Source organism: Nesoenas mayeri (genome assembly GCF_963082525.1).
Source record: "Nesoenas mayeri genome assembly, chromosome: 1".
Taxonomy (NCBI): Eukaryota; Metazoa; Chordata; class Aves; order Columbiformes; family Columbidae; genus Nesoenas; species Nesoenas mayeri.
Window position 1 is genome coordinate 60640557 of NC_137541.1, and position 25144 is coordinate 60665700.

The 25144-nt window shown below is 38.0% G+C and overlaps 1 protein-coding gene across 3 annotated transcripts in view; it reads right to left on the minus strand.

Moving 5' to 3' along the window:
- DGKI (diacylglycerol kinase iota) overlaps positions 1-25144 on the minus strand; it is a gene marked incomplete at its 3' end in the record, with an annotated part of 110405 nt that overhangs the window by 71388 nt on the left and 13873 nt on the right. For 2 of the 3 annotated variants that reach the window (XM_080342200.1, XM_080342201.1), the window contains exons 6-13: positions 23042-23155; positions 22328-22465; positions 21032-21110; positions 16959-17014; positions 16142-16204; positions 15846-15919; positions 14273-14384; positions 11560-11759 (exon numbers count right to left, since the gene is read on the minus strand). In XM_080342200.1, coding sequence (XP_080198326.1) covers positions 11560-11759; positions 14273-14384; positions 15846-15919; positions 16142-16204; positions 16959-17014; positions 21032-21110; positions 22328-22465; positions 23042-23155 — 836 coding nt within the window. Of the gene's footprint in view, positions 1-6769; positions 6833-11559; positions 11760-14272; positions 14385-15845; positions 15920-16141; positions 16205-16958; positions 17015-21031; positions 21111-22327; positions 22466-23041; positions 23156-25144 lie in introns of all 3 variants that reach the window. The other variant, XM_080342202.1, reaches the window with a different exon arrangement.

Here is a 25144-nt window from a genome sequence, read left to right on the forward strand (position 1 = left end):
TTTCCTGGCCTGAAGCCAGTGGCAACCTATTGCATTTCCAGCATCATCTTCTTGAGTCAAATGAGTTCTTCCACCTAAAAGGGCAAAGTGAGCAAGCCCTTTTTATTTGCATGAAACTGGAAGAGCAAAAAGATCTAAAATCAACAGCAAATCTAAAATATTTTTGCTGCTCCAGGAGCCACACACAATCTCCAAAAGCACCTTTTAACTAGGAAATAAAAGGACACTTCCCATGCATTTGTAAAAAATATATTTTTTGATACATCAGTGTACTATGTATCTCCAAATTTGCTTCTGTGGAAAAAAGAAACACCTGATGAGAAATAGTTCCCTTCCAGGTCAAGAATGGGAGTCTAATCAGCTGGCAAGGGTCAGAGTTTCCTGTTCACCCCCTTTCTATAAAGACATGGAACTACTACCACATAAGCAAGCTGTATGTGCTAAAACATACAACTGGAGAAACTTGCCATTTTGCCCATTTGAAAAGTTTAGCTATTTTCTTCATAAAAATGTAACCTTGGAAGCAGCAGTTTTCCATAGAAAATAAAATATTATCAGAGATAGGGATGCTAAGAGGTGCTTTCTACAGGGTAGAGATTTTATATACTTAGCTATGTCCAGTCACAGGTTATCTATTCATAACTCAAACACATACATAAGTATGTATATACATACACAAACATAAAACCCATTTATTCAGTGACTGATATCTAATGGTTTTGTTCATGATTTATTTGCAAATACTCTTTGCTCTGTCAGAATACGGCTGACATTATATTAATGTGTCATTAAATTTTATTACCTATTCAATATAGCTTTGGCTAATTCACAATGTTAATATTCATTCCTTGTGCTATCAGACTGGCAATAGACACCAGGAGATATTGTCCTCATCATCCAACAAATCCATCTAACTCATTCACTCACAGAACTCATGAGCTCCACACAAAGTTCTATATAATGCAGCTGAGAAAAACATTTCCACCATCACTATTTCTCTAGTCTTCACAGACACTGTATAATAATCCATATTGTTATACGAATTGCACAATTTATCTTGTTCAGACAAACTCAATGTATTCAGAAACCACAAAGCTTAAGTACCTAAGCATGTCCATGTACAAGCTAATAGGGTGATGAATGTCACTAAAAGCAAACATTAGTACAGTATTAATAGAAATGGATGTTTCTAAACACTATACAAAACAACTTGCTCAACTGTAAGGAGAGGAAGAAAAGCTTTCTAGATACAGCAGCTGACAATTTATAAATAAATTTGGGGAGATTGCTGCACTGCAATTCAACTTAAAATATTTAAGTTCCTTACATTTATTATTCTTCAAAATGGCATATTATGTACTCAAAAGGAATTTAAAGTACAGATGAATGAATTCCATTACCTCCTAAAGAATCTAATTAAGAATCTCATTCCTCAAACACACCAATCCACAGAATTACATCCTAAAGGCCATATGCCCCATGGGACCATAAAGACAGATTCAGGTCAACTGAAACACTCTGTTCATTCATGTTGATTAGCTATAATGGTTTCACTTAAACACAAATCTAAATATCAATCTTCTCAAATCAGGAGCATAGGTAGGCTAGTCTAAGATATTGAATTTTATTTGATGAACTTTTGATTACCATGGACCGGAAGTGCACATTCGTGGCATTATTAAATAACAACCCAAATGAGCCTTGTAGAAATGCTATGCACATTATTTAGTTGGAAGAAGCTATGAGGTCCTCTCAAAATCATTCCATTCACATTAAAAAACACACATAATTTCAGTAACAGAGAACTCTTTTCTTTCCTTTTGTATCTGCAAAATGGCTGAATGGTACAAAGAAATTGCATTACTATCTATCAAACAGCATTTGACTTTTCCACAAGAATACAGAAGATCACCTAGATATTGAATAACTTACAATGAAAAGGGCACGCTTTCCGGAAATTCTTAAAACTTGTGGACATTCATTAACATAAATATTTGACTTTTTTGTTTTTTAAGTCTACTTTCTGTAAGGAGATGTCCATCCCATATTGCACCAGGCTAAACAGCAGAATTGGAACCACTCTTTTTTTTCAGGAATAGCGCAACATCATGCTAGATAAACTGTTTGCAAGGTGAAGTCCCCACCCCTGCTGGAAATTTCTTATCAAAGAAGAGGTTTGCATTTGTTTCCCTCCTATAACTGAACTATAACATTTTGGGGATTCTAGAAGTGTTGCCATCACCACCTGCCAAACTGTTCAAACCCACAGGAGCAAAGCCACAAGTACTCATTCTGTGACTATGTGTAGAACTTGATCTACTTTCATTCACCAAGAAAGCACACTCAGCATTTGATGAAGTTGTGACTTCCTCCTCTCACTCCTATTAATCATCCAGCAACAGGCAAGAGGATGGCAGCCAACTCACTTGGAGCACACCTGTTTTTCCTAAGAAATACGCTTCTGCCTCCAGTCACCCAGGACAGAACGCAGTCAGAGTGAGCATGGGTCATGCCCTTGGCTCTGCTCCACAACAACCTCGTAACACTTCTGCCACACTACCAGGTCAATTCAGCTGGGAAGACAGCCTTTTAAATTATATGTGCCTTAATCCCTATTATCAATTATTTATGAAATCTGTGAAGTGTTTCTTATGCTTTGTGCCTGCATAGAGAAAGGAAATAATAATAAACAGTCCAACAACTCTACAGAATCCAGCAAAAAAGTTGTGATAAAACTTCCAGAATACACCCACATTAGCCTATACACATACAGATTTTAATCTGATTCAATAAACAGAAAAAGAAATCTTCTACTGCCCTTCCCTTGCAAAAAAAAAAAATTTTAGAAAAGAACAACAAAAAAATCACACTCCTCTGAGGTATGTTTGCAGTGACAGATTAATGAATTACCTATCTCCTAGAGAAGAAATAAACACGCAAAATTAATTAAATGTTCCAGGCTTTACAACAATTGGAAAAAGGAAAGCAGCAATCAGAGGAGAAAAAGAAATTAACCTTGATTTGAGATCTCTCATTGACAGAACTTGAAAATGATGCATTAAAAATAAGCATGGCTTTCACAACTTTTATCTACTTAAAACATAAGAATTGCCACAACAGAGCAGAATCACTGAGCCTCTCCTGATGGACAAATTTCCAAGTTTCAAGGAAGCCCATTGTTATTTTAAGGCAAAGCTCTTTCTAAGTTCTTTACTTAAAAAAATACCCCTAAAATAGAAGCTCCACCAAATATTTTTTGTTGTTGTTGTTCTATTTTATGAGTGTTATCCCAGATAAGCCAGGTTAACTCAACTGTACTAAACCCTTTTGCGCTTTCTTACCTCACACTTGCTCCAGCAAGTGCTTGACTGTTTTACTGTATAAAGGCTTGAATCACATATAGGTTTAAACACATGTCCGAGTGCCAGGTAGAATCCTGGTCTTTGTTTTTTTTCTCCTCCATCATGCTAGCTGTGGTTCACTTGCACTTTACACTTCCAAGCACAGTGGATTCTCCAGTAGTAATGATCCCACTAAACAGAAGCCCACATACTAAACAAGAAAAACTGGAAAATACAAGACTCAATTCCCTACAATTCATGTAATGGGGAAATGGGAGAAGATACATAAAAGCATTTTCATCCTTAAATATGCATTTGGAGAATAGCTCGCTCTAACGCTTTCTCCTTTATGCCTTGTCTCCTACTATATTTTTTTACACTCTCCTCCTATGGACAACACCCATACTCAGCCTAACCCACAAAACTGATTCTGTTTGGCATTTGGATCTCTAAAAGCAAAAAAATTGTTTCAGAGTACTCCTTTTGTATTCTCACAGGTTTTATATGCATAACTTGCTGCAATCATGATTCTGTAAACTCTACAAAAGACCATAAACTATTTAAAAATAAGTTGATACTTGTATTTTTGTTTATGCAGATTTTGCAATTTAAAAAAAAAAAAGCAACAAACCAACCAAACAAAAAAATGACCAAACAATCACACACCACACACACAGCATGTCCAGAGTGCTTATTTCACTTGTGAAAGGCCAGTAAAAGCTATGTAAGTCAATTATGTTTCATTTTTCAAATGGTAATTTTTTTCAGATCTCCTCTGCATCAACCACACAATGCAACTGTATTCTCCCATGTGTATCCTTCTCATCCCAACTGAACATCCAGCAGGAAAATGCAAGTCTTTACTCTCCTGTTAAAAGAGCCTCAATTAAAAATACAACACTTACATTTACTTATGCACCCTGTATAAAGATTTGAAATGGATCAGTTCTACTGTCTCTGCAACAAAGACCATATGTGCCCGATAATTTTGGCTGTCCCAAATTCCCATGCATATTCTGCTGCAGAAAACCTGAAATTCATCTAAGGCTGTATTCATGACCAGGTCTCAGCAGAATCTGCCCTGCTGTTCCATACTAACTGGAAGTCAGGCTCTTTCAATATTGTTGAACAACAACAACAACAACGAAGTTTGAATCTCAAAGCCAACACAACCCAAATCAAATTTCCCGAATACCTCATGGGTTCTTATTTTAATTTGCCAGACATATTAATTGGTAGCGGCAGTGCAGTAGCATGTTTAATCTATTTTTACAGATTTTAAGATACAGAATATCTTTGACTTACAAATTAGTTTGGGGCTCACAAGTCTCTCTCTCTCCCTGACTTATCCTGACAGCTAATATCAAATGAGACAGTGAAATGAATTGTATCAAAACCTGGAGGTAATTTTCCAAAGGATATCCCTCAGTTTGAAAACAATACCCATTCTCCCACACCCACAGCTTACTTAATGTTCTGTGTAAGCAATAAGGCTTATCTCAACTTTTTTCTAGAGGCTTTTTTAGATACTGCATCAGTGAGACAAGTTATTTGTATTACTTTCTGTTCCTCAGCAAAGTACAGCAAATACAATCCAGGGATAACGCACACTGAATTTGAAATCTTTCCTTGTTTGCAAAATAACAAGGAGGAATTTGCAGCTTTCTGAAACTTCACAGAATCACAGAATAGTTGATGTCAGAAGAAACCTCTGGAGGTCATCTGCTCAGGCAATGGCCACTTGCACCAGGCTGCCCAGGACCATGTGCAGGCAGCTTTTGAGTATCTCCAAGGATGGAGACTCCACAGCCTCTCTGGACAACCTATGCCAGTGCTTGGTCATTTTTACAGTAAAAGCTTTTTCAGGAAGAACCTTCTGTCTTTCACTTTGTGTCCACTGCCTCTTCTCCTGTCACTGGGCAGCACCAAAAAGAGATTGGCTTGATCTTCTTTAGATCCATTCTTGAGATACCTATAGACTTTGATGAAATCACACCTGAGCTTTCTCTTTGCTCAGCTAAACAGACTCAGCTGTCTCAGCCTTTCATCACAGGAGGAATGCAGACCAGGATACCATGAGCCTTCTTTGTCACAAGTGCACATTACTGGCTCATGGTCAACTGAGTGATCACCAGGATGCCCATGTCCTTTTCTGCAAAGCTGAAATTTGCTTTTAAAATTATTCAATCAGCTTTCCCAAATAACTCTTGGTTTGTTGAACCATCTGTTGCACATGCTCAGTCTTTAGAACAGAGAAGTGCTGATAGGTTTTCTTTTAGCATATACCATTGAATTTTTCCTATGATAGAATAAGAATCATTCTTTGAATCAAGTTTCTGTTCTGAATACTTGGATTTATAGCTCTGAAAGTAGTTATTTTCCAACATGCATTTCAAATTAATCTATTGGATAGTCATAAACTTGGAAAATGTGTCCCTCAGAAGAGTGACAAAGCAAGAAGAAAAAAGGGGTGTCAACAAAAGGTAAAACATGTATTTTTTAACTGAATAGTAAAAAAGCACTTCTGAAGACAAGCTACACTGCTGGAGTTGACATAAGATACTAAGCTGGGTTTTGGTTTTTTGTTTGGTTTCTGTGGGAACCCAAGAACCAGTCCAGGTGAGGGTGGTTTTGGGGTAGGTTAGGTTTGTTTTTTGGTTTTGTTTGTTTGTTTGTTTGGGGGGTCTAGTTTGTTTGTTTGTTTGGGGTTTTTGTTGTTGTTGTTTGCTTGTTCATTGCTTTTTTTTTTTTAATTGTGGACACACACAGGTTTTCATAAAATGGCATGTTTTCCTAAAAAAGATGAATTAGAAGATACCAACATATGATGGTACAAGTGTTTTTAAGTGCCAGTTCACCACATCTTAAAAAATACATTAGACTCTTGAATAATTTAGCTACTCTCTAGCAACTTAGTACAGTGGAGTTGCTGACAATCAAGATATTGCCAAGGTGGAGGGGGTGTCTCCATCTTCAAAGCAGCTGCAGCCAATATCAAGCCACACCTCTGGGGGACTAGTTCCCTGTTTTGATCACCTCTATCTGGAGATACAGCTTATAGCTGAGTTTGTTCACAGTATGTTTTTCATAAAAAAAAGAAACAAGTATAGAGAGCTCTCAGCTGCTTCAAGGGATATAGCCTGGCACTTAACTTCTGACCTGCCTGTTGCTATGGTTTTGTCTTGCAAGCTGGACTTTTGGCTGAACCTGTTTACCATCACCAGACATGCCCTGCTCACCTTACTCAAGTACTGTGGAACTGTGCCTTAGCTGCCAAGACCACTGCCTTGTGCCTGTCATGCTGTCACCTGAGACGCCGTTTCCCATTCCTCACTGGATTTTACTGCCCTGTCTCCTGGTTGAATGACACACAGGGTAACAGCAAAGAACTACGGAACTTTGAAAGTATAAAAAAGCCAGGTACTCACACAGTGAAGGAATCGGGGGGAGCTGAGACTCTTCTCAGGTCAGCAGACTGCACTTTATGGATACTATAGACAGCAGGAAATGAGTGGCCAGGAGAAAGACAGCACATAGTGTGGACAGACAAGGAAAAAGACAGGAGAGGGAGGAAAGAGTGGAAGAGAGAAAGACATACAACATTTAAACAGAAACAAAAGGAATGTGTCACATAAAAGTTGAATGAAGAGACATGCAGAGGTCCAAGTTCACACTAGGAAGCCAAGAGCAACAGAAAACATGCAAATAGAGAAAATTCACTGCTACATGGCACACAGGAACTTTCTAAAGATGTGAGCGAGGAGGTCCAATGGCAAGCTAGGCACATGGCTATACAAGGAAGACGATGAGCCCCAGGATTTGTTCCACAGGCACTGACAAATTTCAAGGCAGCAGACTTTGGAAGCAGGTCCAGAAACACAAAGAAACACCCAAACCAAGATCTGAATGGATGGAATTGTCTCCAAAGGTTGTCCAACTTTAGTTAATGCGGAAAAAAAAAAATAGCCTTGCTGGAGATTTTGTATCCGCAATGACAAATTGCTGTCTCCATTCTTCTTTCATGTACCTTAGGGAAACATGCATTTTATATATAGCAAATACGAAGACTGACTCTCTTGGTGTTTATACTCAAATGACCCCCTTATTTCTCTCAATTGTATGGAATATATTTTTTCTATGAGCTGTTCCTTCTGCTTTCTCTGCCATTATGCAGGACATTCTTCCTTAACCCAAACTAAAAGCCAGTGAAAGCAAAATACCATCTTTTGAGGTTCAGAAAATGATCATTAACTGAAACTTACTGAGCAGCACACTAAACTGTAGTTTCTAATAAAAAAATAACTCATGGAAAATTGAACCACAGCTTTTCTTCTTGTTCAACATACATTTTGCTTATAGCTCACAAGAACCACATTCTTAGCTCGATCACAGAAAACTAAGTTATATGTTGTCTCTTTCACATGTTACCATGATCAATAACAAAGAAGAATGAGAACTTAGCCAGCAAGTCTTTTTGGTGAAGGAGAATAAGAACATCATTCACTTTTTTTGCAGAAAAACAGTTTGCTGATCTGGCCATAGCAAAATTTTCCTTTGGCTGGTACAAACAGAAAAGACATATGAGAAGAAAATAAACCCACTTTTTTCCCCCCACAACCTCACTATCTGCCTTGTTTCAATCCTAAACAAGTATGAATAGCATCACCTTATACTTATTCCTTGTACCTAAAAAGTTGATTCTGGTTTATTGCCAGAAACACTTATTGCATTGTTACTTATCTCCATTTTAGAGTAATGCATCGTAGGATGAGGAAGAGATTATGCCGGCCTTTTTCATTTGGACAGCCTCCAATAAAAATAAATTAGAAGAAGCACTCTAACTGTATTCACCAAGTAATGACTTTCCTCCACGATGCTTCAATCCAAAATTTTAAAGTTATTAGAAGAGTACAAACCATGAACAGGTCATCTTCACCTACCCAGGAGTACTTACATAATCTGTGTGTCATATCAAAACAGCTTAATTTTCCCAAAGGAAATATTTTTTTTAAAAAAAAAAAAAAAGAATGCTCGATGAACAGTAAGGAGACAGATCACTAGTTACAGCAACTAGCCCATTAATAATTTGGGACAATTAGTATACTGAGAAATCTATTTTTAGGCAATTCAGAAAAGATGAAATAACTGAATAAAATATTAATTTCCAGTAATTTGCCCAGCTATGACAAAATGCAGCACATTATATTTACTTGTTACCCAATAGCTTCAATGAAGCTTTTCATGCTGCTGCTATCAAAGGAAAGGGAGGCTTCTTCAGTTCAAGTAATCTCACAGAAACACTAGATTTTTGTTCCTTAACTCGCCACCATTTTTTTTAAAGACTAGAAAATATTAAGAACTTTTATATCGTCAAAAGTGCTGCTGAATATTCCCCATACCTTTAAAAAGGCAAATTATTTAATTACAGATAAAACAAGGATCCTCAGCATATTGGAGTCTCTACCTTGAAGTTCTGTATAGAAAAACAAGGCTGTCTCTGTGGAATTAGGAGGTGTTGGAAGCACAATAGCAGGAAAATGGAAGGAAAACCAGGTCAAAGGAGACCTGAAAAGATCCCCTTTTCTCATATGCAAGTGTCCTCTCAGAGGATCTATAGCTTTTGAAGGAGAACAGTTGCAATCAGGAAGATGGGCAACTCTTGCAGTCAGAAAAAAATCATGTTTCTAAAGCCCTCCTGCACGAAATATCTGTTCTTCTCACTTAGCTACATTACATATGGGCTCTTCAATTATAAAATAGTATTATTCCCTGCAAACTCAAGCGCATCCACAAAAGAAACAAAAAACTCATTATCCTCTCTAAACCCCCTCTCCTTAGAACCTCCAGAAGAAAGGAGAACAGAGTAAGAAAACAAACACAGTGTAAACCTTCCTCAAGTTAAATTATTTTTCTACTTATGACACTGCACTAGCTAAAACTCCAAAGATTGTTCCTACTGCTCTCCTTATCTAGCAATAATACCAAAGCAGACAAGATAATTTTTTAATCCCTTTCCTGGCAAGGAGCTCAAGAATCACTGTCTAACAATTAGTGGGCTAGGTCAACACTCACTTACTTATCTCACACATCTAGCATTCCAATGACAGTCACAAAAGAACAAGGTAATGCAACCCTATTGCATTCAACCACATATAAGGCTTTCTAGGAGATTTCAATGGAACAGGGAGATATATTCCAGATTTGTTTATGTACATTTTTAAACTTGATATTTAATTGCAATTTTCCTTTGTTCTGAAATACTGCACATCAGTACCATATTGAATGAACTTCTTCCAAAACTTCATAAAGTTTAACCTTTACCATGTCATTTACTTTTTATCATGCCCGGAGATTCAACTCCTTTCTCTCATTCTCCTTCAACACTTAAGACCAAAGTACATACACACAGATATCTAGGTACAGATGTAGTTTTAAAGGTATACACATACCATTTCTGATACATGAGGCTGAGACTAGAGTCTCAGTTTAATTTGTATTTTCCCAAGACATAGGTCTGCAGGCAAATATCTCAGCCAAATCAAAGTACTGACAGCAATGTAGTCTACTATAGCACATTGAAATCAAGCTAAACCACGAACAACATCATCTTGACAAGTGGTGTATGTTATGAATCTGTATTTCTCTACCACAATTTAAATTCAGATCTCAAAATCCAAGCCTAACCATGCTAATTATCAGGTTGAAATATCAGTAATTTTTGTGTTACATTCGTGTTAGGCTCCATCAGTGTAGAAACAGATGCCCTAAGATTGGTCTCAGCTTTATTCTAGCTTTCACAAATGATTGAGTTGTGGTTGGATGAAGTTTGGCATTCCTGCCCACAGGCAAGTCTCCGCTAATCTTCACCACTCAAGAAAGAAGAGTCTATCTTATGTATTTTCCAGGCAAATTGGAACTGCACATTACAGATATACACTTCTACTGAAACTTAAAGCATTAACTTCAGTAAGAGAACACAGTGCTAAATTGAACAGGAAGATGTTGAAGTAACCCTGGAGGCTTTGATTACCTGGAGAGATTGTCAACCAGTGGATTACAAGAAGCTCTAAAGGGCTGGAGTCAAGGTTTGAAGTGAAGCAATATCTTCCGCTAGATAATACAGTTGAAAGACACAGACAATCTTTAAGATACCTGATGAGAAGCGTACCTGAGACCTTGTCTGTTTTTTCCAGTTATATGAGCTAACCTAATGAAAAATATTACATCTCTTCATAAACCTTCCTTCACCATTACAGTTACAACAGCAGAATCCCCACCCCACTGTGAAATTCACAGTGCATAGATGAGTGAAATGTGCATCTTTGATAACTTTAGCTCAGTACCTTTGTAAAAGGGGCAGACTGTTTTTCTTCCTTTAAGATCACTTGATGAAAAACAGCACAGGCACTTACTACGTCAGTCATTTTAGCAACAATGGAGACCTTCTATTTGAGAAGCATAATAGTAAGGCTCTACAAAATAACCTAAATAATTTTATTACACACTTTCACAGGTAAAAATTTGAAATTTTTTTTGGTGTTATCATATCTCCACAGCACTCACAAAAAAGGTTTAATTACAGAAAGCAATGTTAGTCCTGTCTTGTCTTCTTCACATGTTTCTATTTTCCAGTTATTCTAGTTTTTCTCTATTTATCTTTAGCCTACTCATTTCTCATTTTGGTTTCCATATTGGAGCAGGATTTCCCACAAAGTGAAAACAGCCCTTTCTGAACCTCAGGTCCTTCCATAAACAGTCCCAGGCAGCATGCTCCCACAACAGAGACTACAAGATGTCCTGAGTAATTCTTGATTATGGCAATTTGTTACAGAATCTCCAATGAAGCTTAAAAAGCAGATCAATAAAGAAAATTAATCAAAAGAACTCCAAAGGCAAACCGCACACATATGCAGAACTGTCAGAAGCCAAGAGGCACACCGCTGAGCCTGCACAAACCTCTCAAAATAAGTAACTGAAAGATGCAACACCTTTCTAAAAGCAAGACAAAAGGTAACCCGGAAGATAAAAGAATAAAAGAAAAATCAGGTAAGCATTTACAATACAGTGGAAAGGGAGTTCAGAAGGTGGGAATTTTTTTTTTTTTTTTATTTATTTTTTTGTAAATGAGCTGCAAATCCAGCACATGCAAAACTTGTGACTGAATATGCTGTCCCAAACAGACCTCCCACCACTAGGACATGCAACATATCCAACTCACTCATTCAACAAAGGCATGGATGTTCTCCTCTTGCTCTTCTGCACCATATTGGCTTGATTCCTTAAGGAGATTCGAATGAGTGAAGGAGCCAATCGACACGGTTCACCATCCACTTGCATGGGAATGGACTTGTATGTTAAAAGTGTCACCTCACGGCACTGATGCAACCTTTCTCCATGACCACCAACCTGCAGAGCAGCCTGGAGAGGAGGAAAAAAAAACACCACCACCACACCTCAGAACAGATAGTTAAGGCAGTTAAATTCAAAATGCAGTATTGCTGACAGTAACCATTACACAGCATGCCATGTGTAAGGCACTCTGAAGAGTCACAGTGAATGTATTTTCACTTCAAAATTGCAAAGCAGGACTTAAAATTTCACAAGGAAAAGTGGTGGTCAACAACCAGATATCTAACCATACGTACTGCACATCTCATTACCTTGGTATATGTCAAGCATATTACACACATATACGACTGCATGCAGAAATGAATACCTGTGTTTATTCTTTCAATTTTCAATTTGGTTTGGTTTTACACCAGCAGTAATACTACTGATTATTTGCTTTTAACAAAACTCTAATTGGGTACATCTGTGAGACAGAAACATTATTTCCACTTCCTGAACAGAATACAGTCCTTAATGTGAACCAGATAAATCCAAAATCCTTATTATGAAAGTTTACACAGCAACTCAACCTTGATACCAGACAGAATGAAAAGAGCAAGTGGAAGGACCTCATTAAAAACAATTAAATATCACGTTCAAGAGTTCATTTCAAAGAAATGAAACAAGGAGGGCAATGAGCAAATCCTTCAAGTTCTAATCAGATGTTTTTTGGAGGAAATGTGGTTTGTTGTTTTTTTTTAATTGTAGTATGACTACTAACCCTTATCTATCAGATGCAGAAAAAAATTCTATACTAATACACTACTAACAGAAAGGAATGTAAACACAAGTCAAGACCTTAATATCCTGCTGTGTTCACTTAATGTTATGGATCAACAATATTATGGATCAATATTATGGTCAATAATATTCATAATAACCCTTCTTGTAAAGTACTTCTCTTCCTTGCTCTCACAGACCTTCTTGGGTATGACCAAGCACACCTGGGAGACATAGAGCAAGTTAGGATTATATCATATATCTATACAGTCTAGGATTACAATGGTTTCTCAGTATGACAACCAATCCAGACTTGTAGACGCTCAGTTTTGAACTAGGCCTCTTTTAAAGAGAAACAGCAGCTCAGAGGGCCCTACCGCTTCAATTCAGTCCCAGCCAAAATTGTTGGTAGCTTTGAGATCACTCTAGCTACTGCGAGTGGCTAGAAACAGACTAGTGGCAAAAGATTCCAGCTGAAAATTGCCAGCTGGTACATGCTAAATAGATTTTTGACAGGGTTTTCAGAAACATACCCTAAAATCTTCAGGGGTGAAGTAACAAATGTTAATTCCACAACATCTACTAGACTGACAAACAGAATTCTGCTTACTTGTACATTATTTCCCTAATCCACTAGATCCATCAGGAGAAAAAAGAAAAGAGAAAGAGAGATCAAAAAAGAATCATTAACCCAGACTTCTAAAGAAATGATTGTTGATCAAGGCAACCTTTAGTTTTGCTTACTTTGAAGATTATATTTGTCTGAATTTCTCTTTAAGAAAGCAAACACCGTTATCATGGGTATTCATTGAACGTGATAGGCACAGAGGGCAGGTCACACAATAAATAATTGTGTGAGCTGAGTGAAAATAGGCTTATCCATGTTAGCTTTAACCTAGTCCACACAAGACATAGCAGCAGCAAAGGCCTAAGAGTATGGACTTAAGCATGAACTAAACAAACCTGCCTGGAAGTCCTGGTATGTGCCTTCTGTTGGCCCCAGTAAATTCAAGCTGTTGTGCCTTAGGTAGATTAACACTAACATGAGGAATAACTGTCAGCTCTCTGACTGTATTTAATCATCCTTTGAAGAGACTGTCACCATGTTTAACCATTGTCATAGTAGGACACTGTGGTATTTACAGTGAGATTGCTTTTATAGTAGCTCAGCTTTTGTTCACTTTAAGGACAGTACTGACAAAATATACACTGCCAAATTAATGTTGATGGTTGAATTTTCTTTCCCTAGCAGAGCAAAAAGGAAGATAAAATTTGTGCTGGAAATATTGCACAGCTATTACTAAATTTTCCCAACATTTTTAGTGGGCATATGGAAATTGTATGGGCATATAATTTCAGATAATATTTGTTTCCAGTAACCTGTTTTAAAAACAAACAAACAAAACAACAACAACAACAACCAAACAAGATTTAAATGTATAAAAGCCATAGATCAAAATATATAAAAGCTGAAAGAAACAGCAGTAATTATTTGAACACAGAACATTCCCACAATAAAAACATGCTTGCATGCTGTTTTTACTGTAGTAATCTTGCCAATTTACTTGGGAGTTCTACACATGCAAATTAACCATATTTTGCAAAGAGTACATTTTTTATTATTAAATAACACTCATTTTATTAGAAAACTACAATTTGTCCCCCTTATTTAAAACCTAATGTTTTGGCCTTGGCTCACTGAATACGTGGACTCATGGTGGTTCTTAAGTAATGAGGACAACTTTAGACTCTGTAACACTGCCCATGGAATTCATCAAGTCTGGTAGCACCTGCGGGAAGGGTCACACCTGCAATATACTCACCAGTGAGGCCATGGTGAACCCAATAACTTCAATGTAGCCATCATCATGGCGTTGAGGCTCAAAGTCCCTGTGGTCACCGGGGTTTCCCCAGGGCATTGTGCCAGCGCAATACCTGCAGAAAGAGGTTTGGAAAGTAAACTTTGAGACCCTGATGGGTCCCCACTAGTAGCCTCACTATTAGCCTCTTCTGCTGTCCTCCAGAAGTATCCAAATATCCATTCCAGGATTCAGTTCAAGGATAATTAAAAGTTATGCTGGTAAGGACTGGACAGAAGGGAAAAACCTGTCTCTTGTTTCCAAGCTGGTTCACCATCCAGAAAGGTATCCATCATGACCTTTATCACATTCCTTTCTGATAGGAAAATGGGGAAACACCAGGAAACAGGTAACTGAGGAGCTTTGTTCTCCCTACTTGCTTGGCTTTCTGTAGACAAGCAGTTGAGCCAGACAGTTGCTTAGGCCCTCTGCTAGGCAGACATGGGACTGCAGCAGCAACTCCCGTCTTGGAGCTCCATTTCCTGTCTCCCTGCTGGCTCAGAAGGTCTAACAGCATAAGGAATGCAAAACATTTCATAGCTTTAGGAGGCAGGGAGAAATAAGAACCAAGAACAAATGCAGCTGTAGCATTTCTCCTACCATTAAAGAATGGATGTAAAAGTGGACTAAGAATGTTAGAAGGGAGTAACTTTGGGGAGGTGACACCAAGTCGAAGCCTGCAGTGAGGGCAGTGTAGGACTCAAAAGATCAAGTGCTTGGGACTGCAAGTGGAACAAAGTGGTAGGCTGTCTAGAGCAGTGGTCTCCAAAGTGGGTTGTACGCACCACAGTCGGTATCCACAGAAAATCCACAACTGATAAGACAGAGTATTTGAAGAAAATATTGTTTGTACTTTTAGTAAGTGAATTTAAAAAAACCCACATTTAAATAGTTTTTGTTTCATCTTTATTACATCCTTTCTTTATTTCTAGTTTTCTGTATGCTTTATAATGTATGCAATACATTAGTATAGTAGCAAATTTATATAATTTATAAATATACATATGTTGGAGTGGTGCTCAAAATTTTTTTTACTGATAGAGATACACAATAAAAAATGTTTGGAGACTACTGCTCTAGAGAGCAAGAGATATACAATTTTTAAGAATATGCTATATTTCTACTTGGGATACCTCCTACCATGTCAAAAACCTGCATTTCTTTAAACTGTTTGGTGTTCCTTTACCAGAAAAATATTGATCCTTCCCCCAGCCCCCATTTTCCCCCATTTTTGTGCTCCTTCTTTCACATTCTACTTCTAACTAAGTAAAGACCAGGCATCTGTGTCTTCACTATATTTTTTGCAGGTTAGGTGCACAACTTCAGAAAGCGTGTTTGATAATCATTTCTGCTATCTCTGCATCAGGATATTCAACTTTTTAAAGAATGGTTTCACCGCACCTTTAACCCTCATCCCAGCTCTCAGGAGGCAGCACAGTGGCAACATTCACCCAGTCTAGGACAACTTGTAGGTATCTTTTTAAAAAGTTATTATTTTTTTTTCCTTTATAACTACAAGCATATGTCTTGAGCTTACCTGGGTATGTTTAAAAACACTATACACTGGAACTTCAGCTCCTGGATCTTTGGAGTCAGGTCTGTACCATCACACTACAAAGCCAAAGTGACAGAGCACAGAGAAATTGCTGAATGGAGCCACAGACAAGAGAAGTGTTGCTGCTTTGTAACAACTTTCCCAAGACTTTCCTTGGAATGTGCTGCAAATGTCATGCTCAAAACTGAAAAGTAACAGATCCATTAAACTCTCACCTCACTCTCTCTCTCCATTCCCCTCTCCTCCCGCAATACTATGACACAATTTCTTATACTTACCACAACCTTAACGTGCTTGGATAAATCTCTTGAGCTTCTTTGCAAAAAGTCTGTAAAGGCTGCCTGCAACAGAAATAAGTGCAGGAATTGTCATCAATGCTTCCACTCTTTTCTTTCCTCATTTCTTATCCCACCACACAGCTAATTACCAAAATGCCATTCTTTTGTCAAACCTATTCTTTCTTGCTCTGTGGAGACACAATTGTTTTTCTTTTTGTTTTGGGGGGGGAGTCATCATTCAGAAAGACATTATATGTCATACGTTATCTAATTAGTGTTTCTTTCTTAATAACTGCATTTTACAATAAAGCATTGTCCATGTACCTCCTAATGCAGAAGTGGGTAATTTTATTTGTACATTCACATACGAAAATAAATCACTCCAAATAGCTGATCTCTGCCCTCCACTCCCCATGATCCTACATCCAAGACTACTCCTCAAAGCTACAAAGATACAGTCTAAGACTCAGGGAATTTCTCTAGGAAAGTCAATATCAATGTGCTTCCCAAATTCTGAAGGAAGCAGAACAGTTTGCTGAGAAGCTTATGAACCAGAAGCAGGAGAACAAGACATGACCAGTACTATGTCTAAAGGAGCAGCATTTCTCTCACCTGCTAAGCACTGTAAAACAACAGCGCTTCAGGCACTTTCCAGACATGTGTGGCATTGCCAGAAAGAGTTCATGTGCACTTTAAATTGCAAGAGTCAAAATGAACTGGCATGAGCTCCTGATGTGAGAAAATGAGGGGGAAAGTACTTAAGAAGACATTAAACCAATTAAGTTAGCATGATTCTGTAACATGAATCGCAACTCACCCCTGCATAAAACATTTTGTTTCTAAACCGGCTGTTGAATTTCTCTGGATTTGCTTCTGTGAAAGGATAAAAAGGAAAAATATGAACACGCTAAGAAAACAAGTAGATTCCATTGTACCTTCACATTTCCCGATAGCACTATAGTGCTTTTAGCACATATCACTCAGTGAAAATATTAACATAAATATAGTTTTCCTGTGTGAGTCCCCCATCTGTGCCATCATCTGCCATCATATTTCACACATTGATACTGAATTCTTCCCCTTCCCTATAGAGTGAAAATAGATGGAAACATGAGCGAAGAGGTAACAAGAGTACAATCAGTTAATTTAGCACCTCTCAGACTATTCATCTTATGATCCCTCAGTGCCATTTGTGAGACTTCTACCAACACAGAACAGACCTCTAAGAATTATTAGAAATCCACGAAACACTAACCCATGCTTTAAAGCAGGGTTAAAGCATTAGTAAATTACAAGATGAAACAGACATTTAAATTCCGATGTGTTACAAAGAGGTACTGAGAAATAGACATCTCTACCCAAATATTCCTGCAGCAAAAAAAAAATAAGTGGTTACTCTAAAACCTATTTAGAGAGTTGTTTCATTTTGATTATACTCTAAGTGACAGATTTTTAACAGTCTAGTAGTAATGGTTAATTATTCTCACTGTTAAAATAAATGTGTTTCTTTTTTTCTGTCTTGAACTTTTCAGACTTCAACTGCCAATGGCTAAATCTTATTATACTTCTCCATCAGATTAAGGAGCCCCCAAATATTGGATATCTTGTCCTTGAGTAAATACTTGTAGACAGTGATTAAATCGCCTTTTAACTTTCATTCTAATAAGCTAAATGGAGCTCCATTTAAGGCATGCTTCCCAGAATACAGGTCATTGTCAACCGCTTTCCTAGCCTGCAGCACCCAGAGATTTCAGAAACAGCCCTTCTGGCACTGTGTGTAGTGGTAGAACCAACCACCTCTCCTTCCTCAGTAATTCTCTAGTGAAAACACCCAAGTATCCAGATAGTTCTTCTAGCTAAAGCATCACACTGGTGCAAACACTACCAAAATTACTTCTTCTCAAATGACTAGTTGAAAAAAACAAACCATTTCTAGTTCTCTTTGAAGTCACTACATCTCATAATATAAAGCTCTATCTTTGTAAGAACAAGATACTTTTTGTTTCTTGTTTAACTGTTTGTCCAGCTACTGTTATCATTCACTTGTTGTGTTGCAGGTGAGCCTTGCATACAGTCAGTGCCACCTCTTCTTAAAATAATTAATTTAACTGCATAAGTAATTCTCATCTCACTGAGCTTGCAACTCTTAACAGAAAGTCTCAACATCCCGTGCTAAGAATTGGGAGGCTCCTGAAGGCTCAGTGCCCATGCTGCATGTTCTCTGATGTGATTATCCCTGATGGCTTCAGGCAGCAGACACCAGGGCACTGGTTCTTATGACAAATACTGACTGGAACAAAAGCTCCAGTTTGCAACTGGCTAATCAGAGAGTGCCATCTTGAGATCAGGGACCTTCAACATACTTAACAGCTCCTACCTCTGACATAGCAGATGAGCACAGTTAGAAAGGGAAGACTGCAATGTAGAATAAAGCCTAAAGTTCATTTTTGACTGTAGAAGTAAATCACTGACTGCATATCCAAGGCTCACTCCATCCTCATCCTTCTCAAGCCATCAAGGAGGTAGGAAAATTTAAGTGTTATTGTGTATTCGTGCGTGTGTACGTATGTGTGCATGAGTGAAGGGGATGTGTCCTATAAATGAACAGTCCTGGAGAGCTGAGGGAGCAAACAGCATGTCAAACATAAGGAAAACAAAGGAGGAAACTGACGCTGGAAAGAGTCACTAACCAGAACACTTCCTGAAGAAGCAGAGCTAAATCTGTTAAGGCTTGGAGCCAACCCTCAAGGCTCAATCTGATCAGTCATAAAAGCAGTGTAGAGGTTTCCATGGAAAAGGCCACATATATATAGTTTCCTCTGAGATACTGAAATCAAAACTGTTGACCATTCTCTATTGCACACAGTGCCCTGATAGGCTGAGAGTTCAAAACTATCTGATGTATTTTGGTTTGGCAGGGGGATGAGGGTGGACAGTGGATGGGCACAGTATTATTTTGTTTTAATACCATAGGTAATTATAATAGCTCCACATAAGCAACAGCACTGAACCACTTATCTTAATGGACCAAGTCCAACACTCATGGAAGTGCTTTAAGTTTTGCTAAAGTTCTTCTAAGAGTTTCTCTGGATTGTTATCAATTGTAAATGAGATCGGAATCTGTTTTGCACTGCTTAATTCATAGATTCATAGAATGGTTTGGGTTGGAAGGGACCTTCAAAGGTCGTCTGGTCCAAGCCCCCTGCAATGAAAAGGGTCATCTTCAACTAGATCAGGTTGCTCAGAGCCCAGTCTAGCCTGGCCTTGAATGTCTCCAGGGATGGGGCACCTACCACCTCTCTGGGCAACCAGTACCACTGTTTCACCACCTTCACTGTAAGAAATTTCTTCCTTAAATCTAGTTTAAATCTACCCTCTTTTAGTTTAAAATTATTACCCCTTACCTTATTATAACAAGCCATGCTAAAAAGTCTATCCCCATCAATTTTACAAGCTCACTTTAAGTACTGAAAGGCTGCAATAAGATCTCCCCAGAGCCTTCTCTTCTACAGGATGAACAAGCCCAAATTCACATGAAAAACCATAAAACCCATACACCAGTGACACGTCTAAGGCTATAAGCTTTTTTTTTCCTAAAATGCAGCGAAATCATTTTGTATATTTTAGCATTTGATATGGTAAGGAAGACATCAGCAGTAATGACTTGTAAGAGCAGACGTGCTGTGAAAAGCTGTCCTGGCCACACAAACACACTCACAGACACACAGCTTGCTCTGCCAAGTATTTTTTTCACCCATGTAAATTTTTAAAACACTGGCATATCTAGAATAACATCCATTCTTTATAGGGCTCTATAACTTCATTATTAAGTAATGCCTCCATTAAGTGAGAAAGTAGCCATGCATTTCATCTATACAGTATATTCACAGTCATATTAGCATTGCATAATGATATGCATTCATAAAAAAATGCATACAGCTGTCATCATTTCATTCCTATGCCCTTTTGTGGCCTCTCATTATTATTCCTAAAGCTTGAAGCAGTCTTAAACATTATAAAATATGCATTAGCTCATTCCATCATGTGTCCTGCTCTTTATTTAGCATGGCATTAGAGTGCTACCTTTTCATCTTGTAATAACACTCTGATAGTATGAAAGTGAAGATAAGGGAGGCTGCAATTCAGAAAAAATACCCGCATATGAAGCTGAAATGACCAAAAGCTGAACACAGACAACTGAAACAAAGTTTGTTTATGTAACATAAAGAATGCACATAAGTCCAAAGCTCACCTGCTAAGCCACACTTGGAACCATATAGGGTAGAATAACTACCATCACCATGAGGATAAGCAAGATGCTACAACAGCTCAAATTCCTGACAGTTTTGTGGACATTAAAACATTTCACTTGCATAGAGACACTCTGGATATGTACCAATTCCAAAGACATTATGCTACACCCATCCATAGGTAACTACTATACAGTTTGACAGCACAATTATCCTCCTGTTATCCTGATACTTGGACAGTCTTGCAGCTTTTCTCCTTCTTCCAACTCCACATTTGCATCTGACTCACATTTGTTTTTCTTTCTGCTCTTATTCTGATGTTTTTGTATCAGCATAAACTTCCATTATACCTGTACTTGGTATCTCCCTTAGAAGATCAAAAACTTTGAAAAGCTTCTGCTTCCTTTTTATCCCTTTTCTTTCAGTTAATGCCAGTTTTCTTTATATTTTTCTCATTTTTAAATCATGAAATCCCTTAGGAACTCATGATACCATCACTTCCTACTTGTATGTATCTTGGGATTTTATGTTCTAGCTTTCTTTCTGAATTGTAAGAACAAGATGTTAAATCCAACCCCATCTGTAATTCATAAAATAACTGCCCATTCCCAAGGCTAAGGAGATAAAAAGTTCCTATTACCTCTAGATTCATGGAACTCCAGTGTAACATGTGCATCAAATCCAAGGCTGAAGTAATTATTGAAGACACTGAGAGGAAGCTGCAATTAGATAATAAAAAGACACGTAAAAATAACATGAATGAAACATTCCATGACACATCAGAAATTTACTACTTTAAACCTGGTACCTCATGAAAACTTATGAAGAAGAAAGTGGAACATATCATGGAAATGTATGCAGAAGGTTGCTCTGCAGGTTAGTAATGTCTTGTGGAAGATGATGAGATGCAAAAGGCCAAAGAACACATATATCCACAGTGCTTTATGATCATATATGTATCTTTGTAGACACATTAAATGGTTTCTTGTGTTGTCATTGAGATTTCCCATAACATGTCCCACTTAACATGTCAATACAAAGCTTTTCCTAATTGCTGGAACTTCAAGCTCAGTATGGCAAATGAAATTCAAGATGTGTTCTTCCTGCTTCATATATAACCAGGAGCAATGCAAATCCCATGCAAGAAGACCTAATTCTATTGAGGGTGCATGAGGCAGGGAAGCACACATCTGGCCTCTTCATCATTATAGAAACGCAGCAGGGCTGTAGAGATGGAACAGTAGCATCCAATAGATAAGCTGGAAATTATAACTGAGAAGGGGAAAATGTTTCACAGAATAATTTTTTGAATATTTTTTTTCTTATGATTGTAATGCTTTCAAGGCCTCCAGTCCAAATGACATATTACTATAAACATGATCCCCTCACACAAAAATTTCCCCATTCTTCAACTATCAAGGTACATTAATGGACATTACATGGAGACCCATACACAAAGAAGTTAAATAGTACAATACACTACACCTTGCTGTAAAGTAGGAAACAGCTGGTATCTATTAGTAAAATCCTGAGGAATTAAATTCTCCATCCTGTTTTTAGCTTTGTCTAATTTAGGAATGGATGGTAATCACAGGATTGCTTCTCCTGCCACCCCAGTTAACCAGAGGAAAACAAAACAAAACAAAACAAAACAAAACACCTTTCTGATTAAATGCTAAGGATTTTTTTCCAGGATTTAGTTCTTGAGGTAAATGTTAAATGCTCAATGCCTGGGAGTTACAAACAAGAAATAAATGGCTGGTATGCATTACATTTCACACACCTCTGAAAGCACTGGTACATGAAAAGAGAAAAAGGAAGAGATGCAACTAGACAATTAAAATGTTCTAGAACCTCCCCCACCCATGTAGTTTGTTGTGATCCAAAAATTCTCTTAAGCATCTCACAGTCTACCTGGGAAAAAGAAGGTTCTAACCTTACGTGCCCCATCCTCCAGCTCATCCTGTGGCAAATCAGGGTTGCGCTCGACCTGGAGATTCCAGCGGTCCAGCTGGACAATGGTCCCATCTTCTACATGGCACAGGATCTTGGACACTGGCTCATCTGTGTAACCCTGGCAGCAGAGTGTTACCAGAGTTTCAGCCATGGATAATGAAAGCAAAGCGAGACACCAATCACCTGGCAGACCTCCCTCCTTTCACACAGGCCTAAAACACCAGATCAAATGCTCCAAAGAACACCTCAGAATTGTTAAATTTTGATATATCAAGCATTTTAAGAAGCTATGGCTGAGGTACACAAGTCTTGGGCAGGCAAATTAAGGCCACAAGGAGAGGAACTCAAAGTGTATTAATTGCCTTGCATGGAATAATTCCAGTGGTGTAGGCAAGGACAAATACAGATAAATCAAAGTTTAATCTATGCTTAAATTAGAAGCCTACATATCCTCTTCATTACCTGACCTGAATTACGAGACAAATAAATCTATATACACTTTTATTACAACTGCATTGCTAGTAATTCAAGATTCCAGACTGGAAATTGAACCAAACCATTTTGCCTAACTGAAACAGACCTTGGACACAGACCTGCCTGCTATTTTAGCCCAAATGAAGTTCCACCCTACACAACTAAACCAGAGCAGCAAAGTTGAGAGCCCGCACATAAGGCTACCCAAGTCAGTGCTTACCCCACCCCAGTTGAGAGTGCGGGCAAGGTCATTCCCAGTGCCAAGCGGAAGGACAGCCACAGGAGGTGGGGGGCTGAGTTGTAGCTCATCAAGGATGGAGAGGATCCAGCCCACCTATAAAATGGGAAATGCAGAGAATCATTAGCTAGGAAGATTAAAAGGGCTGGGGAAAGAAAGGAAAAAAAAAAAAAAGGAAACCATATAACCATATATTTTCTATGTATCCCCTTTACAGAAAGGATCAACTAAAGCAAAAGGGAGGAGGTCTGAAATGTAACTCTACAAGTGCCTCATCTGAGGTTTCATCTTTTGGAGAACAGGTACAGCAGTTTCCAGGAAGCTTCTGTGCAAGCAGAAGCAACAGGATGTCAACACTGGTTGTCTTAACGGCACACAGAGTTACTGGGGTGAGGGAGCATATAAGTTGCTGATCTTCAGGCAGGAAATGAAAACAAATAGAATTATACAGCTGCCTAAATATGGGTCTGAAAAATACTGTATGTAAAAATGAGTGAAGAATAATATGGACAATTCAAGAAAACAATTTTGTAGCCCTCTTGCGCTCAAAGAAATTAAACCTTTGACAAATATCATGAAAGAAGATGTGAGAGACACATAAGAGCAGCATGGTATCTCAGAGTGTGTCCCTGAACTGGAATAGAGGGTCCATAACAAGGCAAGCATGGTCTCCCATTCCTCAGACCACAGGCTTTAGTGCTGAATTATTTCACACAGTGCAAAGCATAATATATGTATTCTAGTCATAGACACACACACACACACATCTGTGTGTGTGCATATATTTATATAAATGGAAGATTTAAAGACTAGAATAAAAGACAAACTCAAATGCTCTGGGTTGAAGACTTTGTAATACCTACCATTCTGTAAACGCTTTTAACTGATAGACAAAAACTTCAAATTACTAACTTATAAATACAACATTGCTATTTAACTTGAGGTTATTTCTAAACCTTGCACATTAGTTTTACAATCAAGGATGACAAAGACTGTCATTTCCCTGTAAACAGAAAGCTCATGACTGCTTTGAAAGCAAAGCTTTCCATTTGTGCCCTGCAAAGGAACAGCAAGCAACAATGATGGAAAAGTTACAATAAGTTCTGGTTCACCTCAATAATGCAAGGTAACATCTGGCCTCATTGAATATTCACCAAGTCCATTTGAGCTAGATTTCTCATTTCTAGACATAATGGCTTTGGGAATAACTAGATATTAATTTGCTTCAAACTGAGCAGCAGCAAATGTAACAGTGGAGTTCTGCTCTTACTGATGAGAAGGTGCTGCCACCTGTCGCTTGTGCTGCTCAGCAAAGGGAAAACAAAGGATGGTTCAGCCTCAAAGTGGTTGCATTCATTTCTATTTATAATATTGTCAGGATGATTTTTTTTCCTATTAAAATATTGACTTCCTCAAATGGAAGAAAAAGACTTTCAGAAACAGATTGAAACACTGTTTTGCAGCTTATGCCTCCTGCTAAAGCAATGCCTTGCGTGTTTCTCAATGAAAGTTCACAATTCAGTAACATTAATATCTTATTTTCACAGGTACCAGCAAGACAGAAGTCTAATCATGTTTGTTTTTGGTTTTTTTTTTCATTCTTGCAGGGAGGAGCACTCATATTAATAATCCCTACATCTGGGAAGCTGAACAGACAGAAATTAAGGCAGAGGTGGATTAAGGGTGGGGGTGCAGCTCATTACATTACATTAAAAAAAAAATCCTCCCCATGCCCTAAATGCACTTTCCTTACCATACTTACTGTTACAACTATTATTAAATGCATGTTTGGGGAACTGAGCTTCACAGAGACTAAAGCTCAGTTGTTCAACTGTATTTAAGCAGTCAGCGGCACAGACTGAGATTTACAATATTCCTAACTACTGGAAAGAGTAATGCAGTTGTAATATCTCCATTACCACTCATGGCCTCCAGACTCTGAACTGCAGAGCTTGTCTCCAACTGAAGGTGCATAAATCCTTTAAAGATCTGACTCTATTCACTTTTCCAAGAACACACAGAAATTCAGTAACAAAGAAAAATACTGAACCTAGATCTGTCCGATCCCAGGTTAGTAGCATGAGC